The 23,284-nt window shown below is 42.3% G+C and overlaps 1 protein-coding gene across 1 annotated transcript in view; it reads right to left on the bottom strand.

Annotated features, from left to right (window-relative positions):
• Window positions 1-23,284, bottom strand: part of nampt2 (nicotinamide phosphoribosyltransferase 2) — a 61,822-nt gene that overhangs the window by 6,157 nt on the left and 32,381 nt on the right. The window contains 1 exon segment of the mRNA XM_073072954.1: window positions 525-655. Coding sequence (XP_072929055.1) covers window positions 525-655 — 131 coding nt within the window.

The raw sequence follows: 23,284 nt of genomic DNA, 5'->3' as shown, positions 1-23,284 counted from the left end.
GCTAAAGCAGCATAGCAGTAGAAATCTTAACCAGGGCATCACAAGGATGCAACTTCACCATGTAAAAAATACAGTGGTTTCCAGGGAAGATCCTAAGGGATTTTTTAATGTAATACATATAAGTACGGGATATAATACAATCAATTGCCTAAAACTCTCTCATCATCTATGAGCTCATTGATAAAGTATTATTGAAGTAATGCAACGTATAGCAATAAAATTATGGTAAGGTCATTTATCTCTCAGCCTTGTAGTGAATGATTGTAATTATTAAAAGTCACTGAACTGTACTTTCTGAAAAAGCTGGATGTCCAAGAAAAAACAACATGCTTAAGTTAATGCATAATGTATGTTGTATTTGGAATATAAATTTATTTAGGACATTAATTAGATAGTAAGCATTTTATCAGAATATATTTTTCTATTTTATGTTTGCTGATGTTTGACCACTACATTTTGCAATTTGTGCAAACAATCACAGGTGTCAAATATTGGAGGACAATCTGTCCTGTAATGCTCATTACCTGTGTTCTGCTGCAGGGATTGAAAACTCAGCCATTTGGCAGTTATAGAACTTTTGAGCCATGACCAATCCTGTCACTGTGTCTGTGCTTTGGAAACTTACCAGATGGGCTGCACCTCCTAGAGCTGCAGACTGCAAAGAAAGCAAAAGAATTAATTGACAATAATAGCAGCAATCAATCAAAACCCACCCAGAGAACCAAACACTTTCTAAACCTTTAAGTACTGAAAAATTCTTGTTTCAATCAGAAGCAAATTTTCAGCACCAGAGATGGATAGGCTAGGCTTGGTGAGATGTAAACATGTTAATTACTTCAAGCCCACTATCTTCTGGGTTTAATTGAGGTGGGCAAGAGGCCAAGCAGTTAATCTGCTCCCAGGAGGTGGGTTGGCCATTTAGATATCGCAATGGATCTCACTTTTAATGTGTTTCCTAGATTTAATCCTGACCAGCTGGGTTTCTTGAGGCTCTGCAAATCTAACAACAGCTTTGGGGAATAAATGAATTTCTTAACGCGCTGTTTGTGGGCACAGATCAGCCAAATTAAGCATCGAACCCCATCTCTACCTTCCAGAAGCTGTCATTGGCTTTTTGTTCGCAGATGTGGCCAGCTTCAGAGTTCCCTCTGCCTCATCGGAAAACAGAATGCTAAATTAGATGACTTCCATAATGTGGATCATACCAAAATGGATAAACCAAACATTTTCACTATTTAAATTTGCAAAGCATTCCTGAAAGATATAATCAAAAATACAGACTTCTCCACACTTTGATCCGAAAATGTTAACTGTTTTAACCTGTGTGTTTTAAGCCTAGATTTGTAATCTCAAAATCTTGGTCTCATGCCACAATTCAGAAGTGCAAGGTGTAAGTGTTTGAACATGGATGTCATTTATCATAAGCTACTGTACAAATGTCATTTCAGACAAAATTGCATACAGTGAATTAAGGAAGTCATATTTCTGCTTATGTAAAGTGTCAAACTCAAAAGAATATTGGGAAAAATCTGACATACGTTAGGAGAATAGACAAATGTACATATTCATCATATGCCAAAAATAACCATTTCTTCCACTATAAATAGTTTTATCTATATGTTCCACGAGTTAGGATACACTTCTACAGCCATACGTTAAGCTGACTGATTTACAGATTTACATGTCAGTAATAAGGTTATGGACTTGACTTTCTTCTGTTGAGGTTCGTGGATACTAATATGTCTTCTGTGCATAGTACTGGCAGTACTGTTGAAGAAAACAAACTTTGTCCACAGAAAAAGATAAATGTATTTTCTGAAATGTGCTTAAGACTATATATCAATAAACTATACAATACTTGAATTGCAATCATCCATGTGAAGCATTAAGGAAGTTTACCAAGTCATAACTTGACTGAGAAAAATGACCAGGGTGTATCTGCAGTAAAACTCCAATAACCGGTCATCTGACTATCCAACTCCCTTTCAACTCATCCAGCACACCCAGTTCCTGCACTCCTTTTCAAACAATTGGGAGCCTGGTTCCCATGCTTCCTTTCCATGCACAGCAGCTCCCTTCACATGCTCCCTTTCAACCAACTGGAACCCTGGTTTCCACACTCCCTTTCAACTGACTAGGGTCATGCCTTGTTAAACTTAACAGGTTCACTACAAAATGTATTGCTACACAATGTAGCATCTAAAAAAGACAAGGTGAAAACTGTGTTGGGCCATTAATAGTAATAGCATTTCCTAGTCAGGGAAATCTGCCTTTAGGGCAACACTGAAGTTTGGAACATAATGGATTTCCATAGTTTTACTGTACTTAGGGTAGAATATTAGACAGGTATGGAGGTTTATAGTTGATGAGATCTGAAGCAACTCAAAGCATTTCATATCCTTACTAAATTATTCACCAACATAACAGAATGATTTTGAATATACTTTGATATATTAAAGGTTAGTAATTGTTAAATATCATCTCAAATATTCATGAAACATAAATATTCAAAAAAATTGACATTGCATTGAAAATGCCGAAGGAATCGCTTTACTGAAATTGTAATGCGCAAGTGTATGAGGTAAACAAATCATTAGTAAAAACAAATTCTCAACAGAATTAGGCCATGTTAATTTCCTACATTTGGGTGAGATCATGCAACACCTGGCCAGCTGGTGGCGAGGTGGCATCAGCGCTGGACTTCAGGGCAAATGTTCCCGTCTTCAAATCCAGCCGGCCCCCTTGCACACTTTCCATCTGTGCTGGGTTGAGTGTCGAGCTAGCAACACGGCCTCGTAAAAACAAGAAAACCTGCTAAAAAAAAACGCCGTCACGACAGCATCCCAATGACTCCACTCGGAGGAGTTAAGGGCTTTCTTCTTCTTCTGTGTAACACCTGGGATTATGATCATGAGCACATTAATGGAGCATACACAAAATTACTAAAAACCAAAAATCATTTTCATAGGGCAGTTACAGAAACTCAAATTGCAACTTGAACAACAGTTCAACATCAATAAAAATGTTTTTATATACATTGCAAACCTTCTCTGAAATAAGCCATTCCACTTATTGTGACCAACTAGGACGATTATCAGGCCAAAACCAGCAATCTTTATATCTGCTTGACCCACCATGAACATCATGCATCAGTGATGGACCAATCTTGAGAAATAAGGTTACAGCAATTTGCACTACATCACCAATTGTTACAAGATGCTCCCAACCATGGGATTTAGATGATCTGACTTTCCAGAGCATGGAGAGCTTTAAGGGTTCAGGATGGTCCCGCTAATTAGCAATCATATTTCGGATGCCAATCACCTGAACTGGTTTGGTTGTCGGTCTGGCTGCTTTTATGCCTGAATTACAGGTAACAATAAAGGAACATCTTATTAACTGTTTATCAGTGTATACTGTAGAACTGGTTGTCATCATTTGGGGCTTACAGTGGGTAGAGGAAATCTGTCCTTACAAAGTTATAATTTGTTCAGATTCTTTTTCAGTTTTGACTAGTCTTAAAACACGTCATTCTAGCAGTAGGTCTGATTTACTGCTGAAAACTCTTCTAACTTTATTTCATATTCAATGTATTGGCCTACGTGGCCTCTTCTTATGGGTTCCTGCATGTAGAGGTGTTGAGGGAAATGAGCCTGTTGATTGCTTGGCCAAAAAAGCTGTTAAAAGTTCATCTGTTGATATAGACCTTCCACTTAGCAAATCAGAAGCTAAGGGATTAGTGGGGTTAAGAATTAGGGGATTATGGCAAGACCTGTGTGATAATGGGCATAAGGGGAGACCCCTTTACAGAATACATAAAATTGTTGGACTGATGGGAGAAGAGGGTAAGACAAGAAGGGAAAGAGTTATATTGACTGGACTTAGAATTGGGCATACTATGCTTAATTATTCCTTATATCTTGTTGGAAAACATCACTCTGAGGTGTGTAGGTGCTGTTATTATGAAACAGCAACACATTATTTTACAATGTGAAGCATACAAGGTTGAAAGAAAGCAAATGCAGGCTATACTACTATATAACCATATAACAATTACAGCACGGAAACAGGCCATCTCAGCCCTTCTAATCCGTGCCGAATGCTTACTCTCACCTAATCCCACCTACCTGCACTCAGCCCATAGTACTAGCTTTGGGGGTTGACAGTTTTCATTTAAAAACTTTACTAAGTTATGGAGGTGACTTTAATTCACAAAATTGTCTTTCATTATTTAAAATCTACAGGGCTTTTTGGGGTAATTTAGTTTTCTGTTGATGAAGAACTCGAAGGGGTTTTATATCCCAACTCTACACCACACTCCAGTCCAGTTGGAGACAATAAGGCACCTTAAGTTGGACTGCCAAAAGCCATTAAAAGTCAGAAGAAGAAAAAGGTTTGGTATTCACTTGTAAGTCCTACTAGTGATATCATCTAGCATTTGTTTTGTGCTCAGTTCTCGATCCAGTTTGATAGCCTGTCTTGATCCTTGCTTTGGATACTCCAGTATTTGGGTCCAAACCATCCTCGCCAAAGACTCTCATCACAGTATGATTGAGTCAACGTGGGCCTAGTGAGCTATCAGAGTCTCTTTGGCCGCTGTAGCCAACCACAAAAGAGGATTTCCAGACAGAACCTGGAGATACACCATCTCCAGGCTGCCATATACCAGCTATCACAAGGAGAATGCCAGAGCTGCTCGGCTGAGACTGTCGGTCACTCTGAGTAGCCAGCACATCTTCCAACCCCGGAGAGATTCGACGGAGACCCGTGTTCTTGTCACTGCTTCCTAATTCAATGCTTATTGGTGTTGGAACCCCAGCCATCCTAGTTCCCTTCGGAGCACGGAAAAGTGGCTTTAACGATCTCTCTCCTGGCCAGGCGAGCCCTCGCCTGGGCCACCACGCATTGGGTACAAAGGTTAGAGATTTTGTGCAAATTCAGAGGAATTCATGGCCACCATGACAGAGGTATTTTATCATATGGCCGGCACAAACAGGACCTCAGACGTTCTGGTTAAGCTGCATCAGGGAACTCGCTCAGCAACTTAACTATGCTGTTAAGTTCCAAACTTTGGCGCAAGAGAGCGGTTAGAATGGAGAAGCCTTTGGCTCTTTCTACCACCACGGACTCCAGGGCGAACGAAAGGTGCCCTCACCTTGAGAGACCCAACTGCAGATTTAGAGGTCCATCCGCCTTGACAATCTGGCAGAGCGTATGAGGGACTACATTACAAGGCCGAAGAGGGCTAACCCGAGACCGGCCTCAACCCAGTGCAGTTCCGCACCCCCTGATCTCGGAACATGACCAGCTCGTCCCGTTGAGCCCATGAAGACCAGTTACATGAGGTTCTCCACCAATGAGAGGTCCCAGCATTGGAATCAAGGCTGCTGCCATTACTGTGGGGAAGCAGGTCCCTGCGGGCCGAACGTCTGAAGCTACAACCACCTGGAAAACTGCTAAAACCGTCCAGTATTGGGAGGACTGTGATGGCAGCAGCCACTACTCCCAATCCCACGGATTCTGGTTTTGTGCTGAAGGTGGAGTTCACCTGGGATAGGGACATGAGGCAGGTGAAGGTTTTTGTGGACTCGGGGGCAGTGGGTTATTTTCTGGACATAGGAACTGCCCATTGGCTTGACGTACCACTGCAAGAATTGAGCCACTTCATGCCTGCAACTGTCTTGGATGGCCACCTGCTAGGTTCCATGTGCATTCTTCTTCAGGCGGCTGTCCCTGGCAGAGAGGAATTAGGACTTCGGGAATCAGGAGCTCTTTGCTGTTAAATTAGCATTAGAAGAATGGCATCACAGGAAGAGGAGGCCAAGAACCCTTTTATCCTTCGTGCTGATCACGAGAACCTGGCTTATATTTCAGGCAGGCCAGGTGGTCTTTGTTCTTTAACCTCTTTAACATCATCCTGATCTATCAACCAGGGTCAAAGAACAAGAAGCCAGATGCCTTGACCTGTCAGTTTGATGAACTGGAATGAGAGGAGCAGCCTATCACCATTTTGCCCCAAGCCAAGATAGTAGTGTGAATTCACTGGGGAATCAATGCTCTTGTCTGCATGGCCCAAGCTCAAGGGAAAATTCTTAAGAATGGTCCTCCAGGTCAGCTGTTCATCCTAAGTTCTGTCCGGTTCCAGATACTTCAATGGGGACATTCCATCGAGAAGGTATTGGTGGCCCAGGATGACAAAAAGTGGTTCAGCAGTATGTGCAGGCATGCGAGATGTGTGCCCAGAACAAGGAGCCCCATACCCAACCTCAAGAGCTCCTCCACCCCCTACCTACTCGAGATTGTCCACCGGCGCACGTCTCTATGGACTTTGTCATGGGCTTTCCGCCATCCAAGGGAAAGACTGTCATCTTAGTAATTGTCAATCAGTTTTTGAAAGTCTGCAAGTTCATTGCCTTGAAGAAGTGACCATCTGCGGTGGGTGGAGACAGTGGAAATTGTTCTGGACCAGTTCTTCAGGATCCAAGGATTCCTAGTGGACATTGCCTCCACAATGTGCATCACATTTCTGAATGCTGTTCTGTAAGCTGATTGGTGAACAGCAAGTCTTTCCTCTGGATTTCACCCACAGTGCAACGGCCAGTCAGAGCGGACCAACTATGAATTAGAACGTACCCTGACATGCCTGGCCTCGGCAAGACCCAATAAGTGTTACGACCATTTGATTTGGGCAGAGGTTGCCCACAACACTTTACAGCATTCACCACATGGCATGTCACTGTTTGAGTGCCAGCTTGGTTATTCTCCACCTCTCTTTCCAGAACAGGAGGCTGAGGCTGGGGTCCCCGTGGCCGAAGATCTCATCCAACACTGCAAGTAAAGATGGAGTAGGATAAGAGAGATTTTTCTGGTCTTTAGCCAGAAGGTGAAAGCCCAGGTCAACTAAAGGAGACTCGCTTTGTAATCTGGGCAACAGGTCTGGCTGTCACTCATGATTTGCCTCCCTGGGTGGAATCTCAAAAGTTGTTGCCCAAATTCATTGGACCCTTCAAAGTCCTTTGGAACGTAAACCCAGTGGCTTACACCTTGCAGCTCCCCAAGATCCTAGAGATCAACCCCAACTTCCACACCTCTAAATTAAAACCTGTCTGCACTAGCCGCTTAGCCCTACCACCATCAGCTCCATTGCCACCTGGGTTTATCAACGGGGAACAGGTCTTCATGATGAGAAGCCTTTTGGACTCACATGCCTGAGAAAAGAGGCTGGGTGCCTGAAAGAGACATCTTGGATCTGCTTCTCGTCAGGACTACGATCACCACCTCTCAGAGTTGCCAGGGCCGTCGGGATTCGGCCATAGTGGAGGAAGTCCTGTTACAAGACGCTTCCAAAAGTGTCAGCTTCTGGGAATCAGACGCTGTAACTCTCCAGAGTATGGAAAGCTGGCGCAGTGTCTTTAAGAGTTCAGAACCATCCCATTAATTGGCAATCATGATTTGGGCTCCAAGAATTGAGTATTTAAAGAGCACCTGAACTGAGGTGTAAGACCTACTAGTGACATCATCTAAGCGATTGTTTTATGCTCAGTTCTTGATCCAGTTTGATACCATGTCTTGATTCTTGCTTCAGATACTCCAATATATGGGTCCAAACCATCATTATCAAGGACTCTTGCACACTTATAAGTCATTCAGATAGAATATCTTGAAAGGGAGTTTCCCACAATGGGCTAAATAGAGATAGGTTTTTCAAGAGTGTTCTCCCTGTCTATAAATTCAGAAAATAATTCATTGTTGACAAATGTTGATTTTCATTGTTTTAAAAAACTGCAATTCTCTTCAACATAAATTAACTTGAAAATACAATGTACCATCTGTCTAATTTGAGCATGTGAATGTCTGAGGGAAGACAGAGCTAGAATTGGTTTGCAGTGCTGACCAGGATCATTGTGTACATTGTGTACGTCAGCATGAATAGCCATATCAAGCTAATGGATGTCATGGAGTAATTTTTCATTATAATCTACTGCTTTTGCAAGAAAGGAATGTTAGCACAATCATATAAACATGCACATACACAGATTAGACAAGTGGTGGGTGGATAAGATTCACTGGATCATTCTGTCTCATAATTCCTAATTCCCTTTTCCTGGGGGCTATTATATTAAAACAGGCGAGCTTCACCACAGCAAAGAGTTTTATACTTTGATTAATTGAAACTATTTCATATTGAAACACTCGGCATACATTTGAATAGCAAAGAGAAAAGCATCATTGTAATGTCAGCTCAGGATTTCCCAAATGCCAATTAATGTTGTCTTGAATTAATGCTTCTGAAGATTTCTCCAACATGGACCACAGGTGACATTGCCAGCAGTTTTTAAGTTTATCACTTCTCTTCTCTTTCTAAACGAAAGCAATAATTTTTGACTAACAATTCTAGCTTCTCACAGAATATCATCTGAGGTCATTCCAGTCGTTTCAGTTATTCATTCTTTCCCTTTTGCGGAATATACTGCCTCTATATCAGAACTGTCTTCTGGTAGTCTCGCCATAGATGCTGCCTGATATACTGAGTGTTTCCAGCATTTTCTGTTTCTGCGGCTGCATTATAACTGACCAGAAATGTTGCTGGCAGCATGCAAGTACAAAACACATTCATGCTTGACACTCCGAGCCAGTCTTTCCACAGACAAATCACCATCACTATTGCGAAGGTAGCATCCATTATATTTTCTTTTACTTCTCTACATTCCCCACACATATTTTCATAAACAGTATTGACCTCTGAAATCCTTGGCCAAGTTCCACAGATAAACCAGTGTAATTGGATCGCCTGCTGTGAAATGTACCTTTATAAAATCAATGGATGGTGAATTAAACAGAAATGTGCTCCAGCAGCAATGACCTTTTTTAAATGACATGCTAAATGACTTAATCTGCCTTGTCTTATTTTCCATATCTTTTTCCTGCTGCAGACAATTCATTGTTCTTAATGCTGACGTCAAATAGCTGTCAGTTTCATGGGTTCCAAAATAAAGTGAGATAATTCCCAAACTAACAACATATTTGCACATCACTAATTACAATAGTTACTGGGACTCAGCTGTGAGTAAAACTCAGAGTCCAAGTGTGTGGTTAAAAGCCTAAGCTTTGTTTCTTGGCTGCCTAGTCTGAAGAGATCAAGATGTAATAGCTCACATACATAATGTATATACAGTACTATATGAAAGCCTTAGGCACCTTAAATTTTTTATATAAATTTTATTTTAGATGTTTTTTGTCTTCTGCATTAATGTGTCAATAGAAAAAAGCAAATTTTAGATTTCTAAACATTGATTCTCTGAAAAATTAAGTGTTACAGAGAATTTTTTGCATTTTGTTAAAGAATATAAATATTAAATAATAGACCACTTTTCAAATAAAAACTTGACTACTGTACAGGTATATGATTGGATCAGTGGATGATTAAACAAAGATAACAATCAGGATGTTAATGATTAATGACGCGATGAGTTGAATGAACTAAACTGATTAACTGCAACAGTAACAAGTGTAGAAGGAATCAAACTAGGTGAAGGATGACCAAACTAAAAGGTGAGGATGTGGTAGATGTGACAGTTCAACCTTCAAATCACCAAATTCTTACACCATGGCAAGAGTGAGCATATCAACCAGACATGAGGAAATCTGCAGATGCTGGAAATGCAAGCAACACACACAAAATGCTGGTGGAACACAGCAGGCCAGGCCGCATCTATAGGAAGAAGTACAGTCGACGTTTCGGGCCGTGCCCCTTTGTCAGGACAGTCCTGATGAAGGGTCTCGGCCCAAAACGTCGACTGTACTTCTTCCTATGTCAACCAGACACAAGGTGGTCATTCTGTATCAGTAAGGTCTCTCCCAATCAGAAATTTTGTGACAGATAGGAGTTTCAAGATGCATTGTTCAAGCTCTTCTGGAGAAACATAAAGAAATGGGCAAGGTTGAGGACCAGAAACACAGTCATCAGTCACAGAAACTGAGTGCCGCAGGGGAGAAATGGTGTTCCTTCTAAATCTGAAGAAGCCCAGCACTGCTATCAGCTCTGAACTCACAGAAACATACTGGAACCCAAGTACATCTCACTACAGTCCAGAGAAACCTTGTCAGAAGTGATCTTTGTGGAAGAGTTGCTGCCAAAAAGCCATTCCTCTGAAGTGAAACAAAGCCAGGAGACTCACCTAAGCATAAAAACACAAGGACTGGAACACAAGTGGCGAGTCAAAATTTTAAACTTTTGACTCAAACAGGAGGCAGTCGGTCCATTGAAGAACTGGAGAGCGCTACATGGATGAGTGTCTGCAGCCAACAGTGAAGCACGGTTCAGGTTTCCTGTAGGTTTGGGCTGCATTTCTGCAAATGGAGTTGGTGATCTTGTCCCAACCATGGATTCAGCACCAGTAGATACGGCAATTGCGCTTATGAATTTGCATGTGTCAGCTAATTATTTAATCGTGGTAGTACTTAACTTCATACTTGTTGTCATAGTGCTTGTCGAGACTTGGACGGAGCACAGCAACATTTTGCTGCCTCTTTGCTTGTCTCCTACCTGACCAATGAATCCCATGGCCAAGGTCAGCTGCTCTCTCTCTGCTGGGTTCATCTTTGTGTGGTCGAGACTTTCTGTTACCAGGTTCGGATATGGCCCAAGTGTGGAGTGAGAGACATTGAAGCAGGTCAATAGTTCACAGACTTTATTGCCAACAGTGTTTAAGGGAAAATAAACATTAAACGCTAGGCCAAATAGGGTCATTAACTAAAACTCTCGAATGGGAAACGGAGCCTATACTGCGGCTGAAAAGAAAATCTAAACATTAGACGAATACCATTAGTCTTCAGAGTCAGTTGACTCAAAAGTCCAATTTCTCAGCGAAGGACAAAAGCAAACAGGCAGCAAAGTATTGCTGTGTCCAAATCTCGACAAGCACTGCGATGACAGGTATGGAGTTAAATACTATCACAATTAAATAATTAGCTGACACGTGCAAATTCACAAGTGCAATTGCCATATCTACCTCGCTGCCGAATCTGTGGTTGTGACAAATCTGGTCAGAATTAATGGAACCCCCTATGCTGAGAAATACAAGCAGATACTCATCCATCACGCAATACCATCAGGGAGGTGTCTTATTGGTCCCAGCTTCATTCTGCAGCAGAACAATGACCCCAAACACATGGCCAAGGGCATAAAGAAGAGTCTTCAGTAAAAAGAAGATCAAGAAGTTCTGCAGCAGATGGTATGGTCTATAAAGAGCCCTGATTTCAACATCATTGAGAGTGCCTGGGATTACCTGGAGAGACAGAAGCAAGCAAGATGGCCTAAGTCTGCAGAAGAACTTGCCACTCCTCCTCAAACCTTACCCTCTCTGAACACAGTACCCTCCACTCTTTCCGCACCAAATCAAACCTTACCATCAAACCTGCAGACTGTTGTAATGTAGCAACTGACATCTACTTTGCTGAGGCCAGGATGCAACTCTCAGATACCTCCTCTTACCTACCTCTTGAAAAGGACCCAACTCCAGACCATCAGTAAACTATTTCCAGCAAAGTCACTGATCTCATCAACTCTGGAGAAATCTCATTAACTCATAGTTTCCTTACCATGCACTCCTTGCTTCTATCTCGCACCCAACATCCACAAACCTGACTATCTGGGTAGGCCCACTGTTCCTGCTGGCTCCTGCTCCACTGAACTCGTGTCCTCATATCTCAACTTCATTCTATCCCACTTGCTTCAGTCCTTTCCCACCGACATCTCTCATGCTCTCAACCTCCTCAGTAACTTTGAATTCCCTGCACCTGACTGCCTCACTGTCACCATGGACATACAGTCCTAATAAACTTGTATCTCCCATCAAGAAGACCTTAAAGCTCTCTGCCTCCTTCTCAACAAATAAACCAACCAGCTCCCCTCCACCTCCACTTTCCTCCATCTGGCAGAACTGGTCCTAACCCTCAACAATTTCTCCTTCAGCTCCTCCCACTTTCTCTAGACACAAGGGGTAGCCATGGGTACCTGTATGGGTCCCAGCTATGCCTGCCTTTTTGTTGGCTACATAGAACAGTCCATGTTCCAAACCTTGCCTGCTAACACTCCCCAACACTTCCTCTGCTGCTTTATGTGCCCATGCTGAGCTCATCAATTTTATCAACTTAGCCTCCAACTTCAAACCTGTCATTAAATTTGTTCAGTCCATTTATGACACCTTCCTCCCCTTTCTCAATCTCTCTGTCTCCAACTCTGGAGAGAATCTACTGACTGACATCTTCTATAAACTACCAGTTCTTATGGCTATCTTGACTATACCTCTTCCTGTTGTCCTGTGGGAGGCATGCCTTATTCTAATTGTTGAAAGTCACTTGATCTAATCATGATTAGATTAGAAAGTGCAGCTGCTTTTCCCATTGGTTAGTTGCCAAATATCCTGGGTAGTGTATATAGAAATCACGTATAAGAGGTTCTTTCTCTGTCTTCCTTTGTTTAAGGCAAGCTGTGCACATGACCCATTGGGATGGTATGCTCTTTCAGCTAAATTTGTTTGTTGAATATTCAGCTTTGTAGTTTCTATAACTTGGAGGACATGAATGTTTGGTCAAATTTTTACTATGTGTAAATAAGTGATTAATATACTTAGTCAATGTTTTCCTTCTCACTTGCCAGACTGGCAAAACTGATTCAATATTACATTTTGGCTCTGCAAGAGGAGTATGGCTCTTGAACCAGAAATACATATCTTTAAAAGGTTATTTTAAAAAGAGGACCCTCTGTAGGAGAGATATGGAGTCCCAGGGTGGACAGATAATAGTGAGGGCTTTAGAAGTCTTCCTAACCTACTAATGAGTGGTGGGATGCTGATAGATTGGTCAGACCTCTTGTTTGTGGTTGGTCAGACCAGTTAGATTTCACCAGGGTTGAAATGGGATGCGGGTTTCCCCTGCTATCCGAAGGTAGAGCGTTCCTATGAAGCCATTTGTAAGCCGAAATGTCGTAAAGCGAAGAAGCAATTACCATTAATTTATATGGGAAAAATTTTTGAGCGTTCCCAGACCCAAAAAATAACCTACCAAATCATACCAAATAACACATAAAACCTAAATTAACACAAACATATAGTAAAAGCAGAAATGGTATGATAAATATACAGCCTATATAATGTAGAAATATTGTATGTATGGTGTAGTTTCACTCATCAGAATTGGGAAGACAGTGAGCCAAAATCGATTTGGAGAAAAAAATACACACATGCGCACACCACTGCCTGCACAAGGCTTTACGGTCATGGTAGTCTTTCTCGGGGTAAACACATGCATAGAGCAGGTGCCTTTTTTCGTAAAAGCGAAAATCCTCTTTGGTTAGCGAAAACAGGTTCTAATGTAGGTCTTTCGTAACAGCGAGCTATCGTAAAGCAAACTTTCAAAAAACGGGGGCCACCTGTACCATATTGCTTCCATACTTAAATCTCTGGGTTTCCCCTGGAGAAAAGATAGCCAACAGGATGCTTTCTGGCTGTTTGCAGCAATTGTAAGGTATCAGTATAAAATGGTAGTGAGTCTTAAGAATGAATTGGAATATCTCAGTCAGAGCTGTATTATTCTGAAAGAATCACTACAAGGTTTGCTGCAAAGGATACTGCCTAACATTCAGCAGCAGTGGGAATTGGGGGATGGGGGTGGCTAGCACATTCACGCCTCATTGTTGGAGGGAGGGTGTCATTCATCCTGCATCCGTCTTCCCTGTAAATAGAGTGTGAATGATTTAAATGTGAAGAAATGTGAGGTATGGTCACACGCATCAGTTTGGTGTGTGCGTGGAATTTACTTTAAGAGACTCTATGATTATGTTCCGCCCAAATGTTTTTTCCCCTTCTTAGTTGTTCTCTGAGTGTGTTGCTTCTCTGTGAAAATTTAACTGTATTAAGCTTTCGCAGTTTCCATACAAAGTTTTAAAGAAGAGTAAAGCCTGGGCTTTGTGTTTTATGTTCTAATCTGTTACTTTGTTTCTTGTGTTTGTTTAGTCAGTTGCTTTGTTTCTTGTTTTCTTAATCTGTTACATGTTTATTGTGTCTTAAAATGTCACTTTGTTACTTGTTTCCCCATGCAACTGGTTTTAGGGATGACTTACTTTTCATACTGACCATATGAAATTTGAGTTGAAGTGGCAGAAATTTGGACAATGATGCACCATCAATAACTCTCGGAGACGTGAGTCGAGATAGGCTTTTATTAGCTGGAAGAAAGCACCGTCAGCAGCAAGAGCCCACCACACAACATCCTGGAGACTGAGGGAGGAGCAGTGCCTCCAATCGCCTTTATACAGGGGTCTGTGGGAGGAGCCACAGGAGCAGTCAGCGGGGGGGGGAGGGGGGGCGTGTCCAGACAGGTATATGTAGTTCACCACAGGCAACTTTATTCCAGATATAAGATGCCTACATTTCAGAGGGAATTGAGCATCAGGGAGCAATTCTAGTAGTTGTGTTGCTCTTGTGTTTTCTAAATACCCAGTGACTAATCAGGAGCAAGTGCATTCGTATCTCCCTGCATTACAGAATGGCGAAGTGGTGGATGCTAACTTGTAGGAGATCCTGTGATATAGTCCTGGGGATTGCATTTGAATTTGCACAGCAGACCAACGGGTCAGATTGCTGAATTTATTACATCACGCAAGGGAGGCCACTGATACTGATCCCTTTGACAAGGAAAAAGACTGTTGGGGGAAATTATCTACTTCTCAAGTTTGGGCATTTTCATTTGGGAGACCTGGGAGGGGATGATCTATTCCAGCTAACCTTAACCCAAAGTATGGGAACAACCTTAAGGTACTTGAGCCTTAATAGCCCTGGTGGAATAAGTGCTTCAAGAGCTGGTATTTCCCTACACACCCTTTGTTTAATTGGAAAGTCCTGAATTTCAAAAGTGATTTTTGCCACCTGAGAGAGTATTGGTGAGTACAGATACAAACTGCAAGGTGAATAACAAGTGTGATCAGGAACAGTATCTTGAGATGGCTGTGTCTATGCCAAATGGTGTTGTGAAGGTGGGCACTTGTTGGACACTGATTGGTACTTACTGGATATGCAGTTGGTATGTGGTGCCATATGTATGCCACCCCAGTGGGCTGGATGAGCATCTTGTCCACGCTGGTCAGTAAGAGGCAGGTTTCCAATGATAGTCTTTCTCAGCATGGTGCATCCAGACTGTCCCTCTTAATGGCTTTCTTTACCTTAGGTTACCTGCTCACAAAGGAAGATGGCACTTGCACTGTTATTGGTCAACAGTGCTACACCTATATTCCTGACGGGACGGGTAACATCACTTACTTGGCTGATCGCATCTGAGAATCAGTGTATAAGATCAAGTAGGGGGTCGGCTCATCAGCTATTACATTCCAGGCTGGGTCTGGTGGCCATTTGGTGTGCAGGGAAGCTGGTGGACTACTATAGTATACTGGGGGTGGGGGGTGACTAATGGAGTTCACAGCATTGGGCATTGTCCTTTTGTGTTTTAAAAGTAACTTTGGGAGTTCGCAAGAGTCATACAAGTCTGAGGGTTGGATCGTCACATTCACAACTTTCAAGGGGTAGAGTGTCTTGGGGGGAGGGGCATGCCTTACCCTGATTGTTGGAAGTTGCTTCTATCATGATTGGTTAGTTTAGAAACTACAGCTGCTTTTCCCATTGGTTAACTGCCTGGTGTCCAGTTTCAAATATCCTGGGTATAGGAGGTTTGTTCACTCTCCTCTTTTGTTTAAGGCAAGCAGTGCACATGACCATTGGGAAGGTATGCTCTGCATGCACTATTAGCAAAGTATGTTTGTTGAATATTCAGCTTTGTAAGTTTCTGTAGGTTGGAGAACATGAATGTTTGGTTGAATTTTTACTACTTGTAAATAAATGATTAACATACTTATTCACTATCAGTATTTTCTGTCTTATTTGCCAGACACACAAACCAGATTCAACATTACACCTGTCTCCTAAAAAAATCCTATTCACTTTTTTCAATTTCTTCATCTCCACTGCAACTGTTACCCGTATGGGGTTTTCCTTTTCAGACCATTAGGGTTGTCATCCATCTTCAAAGAATGCAGCTTTCCTTCCTCCACCATTGTTGCTGCCCTCATTCGCATCTCATCCATTTGCTGGATATCTGCGCTCACCCCATCTTCCCACTGCCTTAACAGTGAGAGTGCTCCTCTAGTCCTTGTCTACCACCTCTTGAGCCTTCACATCGAACACATCATTCTCAAAACTTCTGCCAACTCCAAAGGGATCCTACCACCAAACACATCTGTATCCCCCCACCCACTCTCTGCTTTCCACAGAGGACACTCCCTCATTGATTTCTGTGCCCATTTGTCCCCACCCACTAATCTCCCTCCCGGCACTTACCCCTGAAAGCAGGCAAAGAGTTACACTTGCCCATTCATCTCCTCCCTCACCTCCATTCAGAGCCCAAAACAGTCCTTCCAGGTGATGCAACACTTCACCTGTGAATCCCCCAGAGTTGTCTATTGCATCCAGCCTCCTCTGCATTGGTGAGACTCATTGTAAATTGGACGACAGCTTCCTCAAACACCTCCACTCCATCCACTGAAAGCAAAATTTCCCAATGGCCAAGCTTTTTAATTTCAATTCCCATTCCCATTCCAACATGTCCATAAAACCATAAAATATAGGAGCAGAAGTAGACCATTCAGCCCATCGAGTCTGCTCTGCCATTCAATCATGGGCTGATCCAATTCCTCCAGTCATCCCAACTTTCTGCCTTCTGCTCATACCCTTTGATGCCCTGGCTAATCAAGAACCTATCTATTTCTGCCTTAAATGCACCCAATGATTTGGCCTCCACAGCCGTTCGTTGCAATAAATTTCACATATTTACCACCCTCTGATTAAAGTAATTTCTCCACATCTCTGTTCTAAATGGACATCCTTCAATCCTGAAATTGTACCATGCCAGTCCGTGGCCTTGTCTTGAGCCACAATGAGACCACCCTCAGAATGGAGGAGTAGCACCTTATCTGGGTTGCATCCAACCTGATGGCATGAATATCAATTTCTCCTTCCAGTTAAAAAAATTCCCACCCTCTCCTCTCTTTTTCTAGTCCCCACTTTGGCCTTGTAACTCTTCTCAACTGCCTATCATTCCTGGTGCCCCTCCTTCTTCCTTTTCTCCTATGGTCCATTCTCCTCTCCTATTATATTCCTTCCTCTCCAGACTTTACTTTCCCGCCCATCTGGCTTTACCTATCACCTTTTACCTATCCTCCATCACCTCCCCCTACTTTTAATTTGGCATCTTCCCCCATTCCTTCCAGTCCTGAAGAATGGTCTCAGCCTCGAACATTGACTGGTTGTTTATTTCCATGGATGCAGCCTGACCTGCTGAATTCTTCCAGCATTTTATGGTTGTTGATATGCAGTTTATACACATGCACATATATACAGTACTGTGCAAAATTCACAGGCTTTTATAAATAAATTCTGTAAAGCGAAGATGCTTCCAAAAATAATAAAAATAAAAGTTTATAAAAACCAATAAATTTAGTATAAAGGACATTAAACAGCAATGAACTAAATCAAGTCAATATTTGGTGTGACCATTCTTTGCCTTTAGAACTGCATCAATTCTCTTAGGTACACCATCATGCAGTTTTATAAGAAAATTGGCTGGTAGGTTGCTCCAAGCATTTTGGTGAATTTGCCACAGTTATTCTGCAGACTTTGGTTGTCTTGTTTGCTTCTGTCCCTCCAGGTAATCCCTTACAACCTCAATGATGTTGAGTTCAGTGTTCTGTGGCGGTCATACCACCTGGAACCATGTAAGAAATCTTGGAAGCCTAAGACATTTACAGAGTACTATGTATATACATATAACATTTCGGGCAAATGGGGCTCATTAGCCCTGGTTGCAGCTTATTTAGGAGAAGGAAAACTCTGTTCTCAAACCTCTGCTGCCTTGTGGCTATATTCACTCATGGGGAAGGATTTGGGGTAAACTCTGGGAAAACATTTTGGAGCTGGAGACCCTAAAGCAGTCCTACATTGAGTTCAAAACTGACTGGAAACTTCTACAGGTGCCAAACTGGATGGTCTCTGCTGTTCCTCTGGATTCATCAGCTATGTAGACGGGGGAACCTACCACAAGGGCAAAAGCTTGCTCTCCATATAGCACTGCCCTAGTTTACATATCACATAGACTGCTGGGATGCAATATCCATGGTTGACCCCAACCAACGAAAGGCCTTAAGTAATGAGTGTGTGTAGGTATGTATACGTGTGTATATATCCACAACACCACCAGTCTTTTTTTCGTCTTCAAACTCACTCATCTACATTCCCAGCCAGGTCATTTATACACATCACAAACAACCAAGGTCCCAATACAGATACCTGTGGAACACCACAAAACAGAGACCTCCAACTGGAATAAGTTCTTTCAATCACTGCACTCCATCTTCAATGGGCAAGCTAGTTCTGAATCCAAACGGCCAATTCACAATGGGTCCCATGCATTTTGATCTCCTAAATGAGCCTCCTGTGAGCAACCTTGTCAAATGCCTTGCTAAAATCCATGTAAACAACATCCACAGCTCTACCTTCATCAATCACCCTCGTCACCTCATCAAAAAACTCCCTCAAGTTAGTAAGACACAATTTTCCCTGCAAAAAGCCATGCTGGCTCTCTCTAATTAGGTCATGATTTTCCATGAACTCATAAATCCTATCCTTAAGAATTCTTTCCAGCAACTTCCAGACCACTGATGTGAAACACTCTGGTCTATAGTTTCTAGGATTATCCCTGGTTCCCTTCTTGAATAATAGAACAACATTAGCTACTCACTAGACCTCCAGGATCTTGCCTGTGGCTAGAGAGGAAATGGAGATATTGGTCAACGCCCCAGCAATTTCTTTGCTTGCCTCTCAGTAATCTGGAGTATCAAGCCCTAGGGACTTACCCACCTTAATGCTCTATAAGCGACCTAACTCTGCCTCCGCCCTTACCTTGAAATGCCCTACCATATAAATATGCTCAGCACTGATCACCCTATCTTCCATGCCCTTCTCCTTAGTAAATACTGATGTAAAATACTCATTAACGACCTCACCCACATCCTCCTTTATTCTTGAGTGGTCCTATCCACTCCCTAATTAGCCTTTTTCTCTTAATGTATCTATAGAATGCCCTGGGACTCACTTTAATCCTGTTTGCCTTTAATTGCCCTTCCTGGCTTTCTTAATTCCCTTCTTGAGTTCTTTTTCTGTCTTCCTTATGATCCTCAAGGACTCTGTTTGATTCTTGCTTCCGAAGTTTATATACTTCTCCTTTTACTTCTTGATAAATACACCATCTCTTTCATCATCCAACGTTCTTTTACCTCGCCATCCTTGTCCTTCCTTCTTAATGGAACTGTATTATGTACAATTGGTCTTTACACATCCTCCACATATCAGATGTGGACTTGTCCGAAAACAGTTGTTCCCAATTAACCCTCCCTAGTGCTCTCAGGGTGATTGGGTGGAGATACGTCTCTACCAAAGGAGTTGTAAGGTGCTCCTTCCCTTTGCTAGCCTGCAGAACACCTTTGTGCAAGGTGTACCAACTACCTAGAACCACCTCCCCCCCCCCCCCCCCCCCAAATCAGGTTCACGTGAAGCCATGGGAGCATGTAATGGATGGTGCAAATCACAAATCCTGGTTATGCAACCACTGATGTCAGGCATACAATCCCTGAAGACTATTGATAATGGCTGGGATTACCCACCTCGTAAAAACACTGCCCAGAAGAATGCAATGACAAACTACTTCCATAGAAAAATTTGCCAAGAACAATCATGGTCATGGAAAGACCATGATCACCCATGTCATATGTCATGGCACGTAATGAACAAACAAATATGCTTCTTGTGATTTTTGTTTCTGGTAATTATCACACCTCTGATTCCTTCTTGTTATCACTATTAGTCCCCTACTTGCTCACTCACTCAGAAGTTTTTCAGCTAGCCAGTCTCATTACCTAACTCTATGTCCAAAACAGCCCCTCCTCTTGTTGAACTATTTACACATTGGGGTATCTACATTTTAGGAGCAGTTTGAGGTTGAGCCCACTAGGGGATCAGCAATTCTTGAGTCACTGGTGTGAAATGAACCAAATATGATTAGGGAGCTTAAGATAAAGGAACCTTAGGAAACAGTGATCATAATATGATAGAATTCATGCTGCAATTTGAAAAGGAGAAGCTAGAATAAAATGTATCAGTACTACAGTGGAGTAAAGAGAATTACAGAAGCCATGAGAGAGGAGCTGGCCAAAAGTGATTGGAAGGGGACACAAACAGGAAGGGCAGCAGAGTAGCAATGATTGGAGTTTCTGGAAGTAATTTGGAAGAGATCATGTTTTAAAGGCAGGATGACACAACTGTGGCTGACAAGGGAAGTCAAAGCCAACATAAAAGCAAATGAGTGCATATAATATAACAAAAATTCCTGGGAAGTTAGAGGGTTGGGAAATATTTAAACACCAATAGAAAGGAACTAATGAAACCATAATGGGGAGAGGAAGAAATGAAATATGAAGATAAACTAGCCCATAATATCAAAAATGATACCAAAATTTCTTTCAGATATACAAGGAGTTAAGGAGAGGCAGAGTAGATATTGAATCGCTGGAAAATGACGGTGGGGAGATAGTAAAGGGGGATAAGGAAATGACAGACAAACTAAATAAGTATTTTCATTGGTCTTCACTGTGGAAGACACTGGTTCTATGCCGGATGTTCAAGAGTGTCAGGGGGCAGAAGTGAGTGCAGTTTCTATTACTAGGGAGATGATGCTTGGGAAATTGAAAGGTCTGAAGGTAGGTAAGGCACCTGTACCTGACATACTACACCTCAGGGTTCTAAAAGCGGCAGATGAAGAGATTGTGGAAGTATTGGTAATGATCTTTCAAGAAACATTAGATCCTGGCATGGTTCCAGAGGACTGGAAAATTGTAAGTGTCATTCCAGTTTTCAAGAAAGGCGAGAGGCAGAAGGAAGGAAATTATAGACCAGTTAGTCTGACCTCAGTGGGTGGGAAGATGTTGGAGTCGGTTGTTAAGGATGTGGTTTCATGGTACTTGAGGGCACATGACAAAATAGGCCAAAGTTAGTATGGTTTCCTTAAGGGAAAATCTTGCCTGACAAATCTGGAATTCTTTGAAGAAATAACAAGCAGGATAGACCAAAAGAGAATCAGTTGATGTTGTGTACTTGAATTTTCAGAAGGCCTTTGACAAGGTGCCACACATGAGGCTGCTTAACAAAAGCCCATGGTATTACAGGAAAGTTATTAACATGGATAGAGCATTGGCTGATAAGCAGCAAGCAAAGAGTGGGAATAAGGGAAACCTTTTCGGCTTGGCTACTGGTGACCAGTGGTGTTCCACAGGGGTCTATGTTGGAACCACTTCTTTTACATTGTATGCCAATGATTTGCATGATGAAAATGATGGCTTTGAGGTCAAGTTTGTGGATGATATGAGGATAGGTGGAAGGGCAGGTAGTGTTAAGGAAGCAGAGAGGCTGCTGAAGGACTTAGGCAAATTAGGAGAATGGGCAAAGAAGTGGAAGATGGAATACAATGTCAGGATATGTATGGTCATGCACTTCGGTGGAAGGGAAAAAAAGCAAAAGCTATTTTCAAAACAGAGAAAAAATTCAAAATTCCAAGGTGCAAAGGTATTTGGGAGTCCTCATGCACGATTCCCTAAAGGTTAATTTTCAGTTAAATGGCTGGTGAGGAAGGTGTTAACAGTCATTTCAAGAGGACTGGTATATAAGAGCAACAATGAAATGCAGATGCTGTATAAGGCACTGCTGAGGCATCTATTGTGATCACTTTTGGGTGCTTTATTTAAGAAAGGATGTGCTGACATTGGAGTGGATTCAGAGGAGGTTCACGAGAATGATTCCAGGAATGAAAGGGTTATCATATGAGCAACAATTGAAATCTCTGAGCCTGTACCCGCTGGAATTTAGAAGAATAAGGAGGGATCTCATTGAAGCCTATTGAATGTTGAAAAGCCTGGATAGAGTAGATGTGAAGAGGATGTTTCCTTTGGTGATGGAGTATAGACCGGGGGCTCATCCTCAAAATAGAGGAACATCCAGTCAAAACAGAGATGAGGAGCAATTTCTTTAGCCAGAGGGTGGTGAATTTGTGGAATTCATTGCCACGGGTGGCAGTGGAGGCCAGGTCACGGGGTGCATTTAAGATGGATGTTGATAGGCTTTTGATTAGTTATGGCATTAAAGGTTATGGGGAGAAGGCAGGAGAATTGAGGATTGAGAGGGAAATGGATCAGCCATGATGAGATGGTGGAGTAGACTCAATGGGCCGAATGGCCGAATTCTGCTTCTATGTTTTATCATCTTATGTTGATGTAAGAAATCCTCCTGGGTGCACCCAACAAATTCTGCCCCATCTAAGCCACTTGCTCTCCGAAGGTCCCGGTTCATATTAGGGAAGTTGAAGTCCCCCATGACAACAACCCTATTATTTTTACACCTTTCCTTAACCTGCCTGCATATCTATTCCTCAATGTCAATCTCATCAGAGTGATTGCTCCCTTCTTATTTTTGAGTTCTACTCATATAGGCTCAGTGGATGAGTCCTCCATTCCATCCCTTCTGAGTGCAGCTGTCCGATCAGTAGTACAGCTCTCCCACCTCTTCTAACTCCCCCAATCATTTAACAGATATTATGCAGAAACAATATGTGCCAAGGATTGGCAGATAGAGTTAAATCCAGGCAGTTTGGGAGGTCAAAGGTAAGGGGAAAGTATACAATTAATGGCAGCACCATTATCATCACTGATGTACGGAGTTGAAGTCCACATCTCCCTGAAAGACAAAATAGAGGGAGTGGTAAGGAAAGAACAAAGAACAAAGAACAATACAGCACAGTACAGGCCCTTCGGCCCATAATGTTGTGCCGATCCTTAAACCCTGCCTCCCATATAACACTCCACCTTAAATTCCTCCATATACCTGTCTAGTAGTCTCTTAAATTTCACTAGTGTATCTGCCTCCACCACTGACTCAGGCAGTGCATTTCACGCACCAACCACTCTCTGAGTAAAAAACCTTCCTCTAATATCCCCCTTGAACTTTCCTCCCCTTACCTTAAAGCGATGTCCTCTTGTACTGAGCAGTGGTGCCCTGGGGAAGAGGCACTGGCTGTCCACTCTATCTATTCCTCTTAACAACTTGTACACCTCTGTCATGTCTCCTCTCATCCTCCT

This window comes from Hemitrygon akajei, chromosome 19 (genome assembly GCF_048418815.1).
Source record: "Hemitrygon akajei chromosome 19, sHemAka1.3, whole genome shotgun sequence".
In the NCBI taxonomy this organism is placed as follows: Eukaryota; Metazoa; Chordata; class Chondrichthyes; order Myliobatiformes; family Dasyatidae; genus Hemitrygon; species Hemitrygon akajei.
This window is presented reverse-complemented; position numbering and strand designations above follow the sequence as displayed.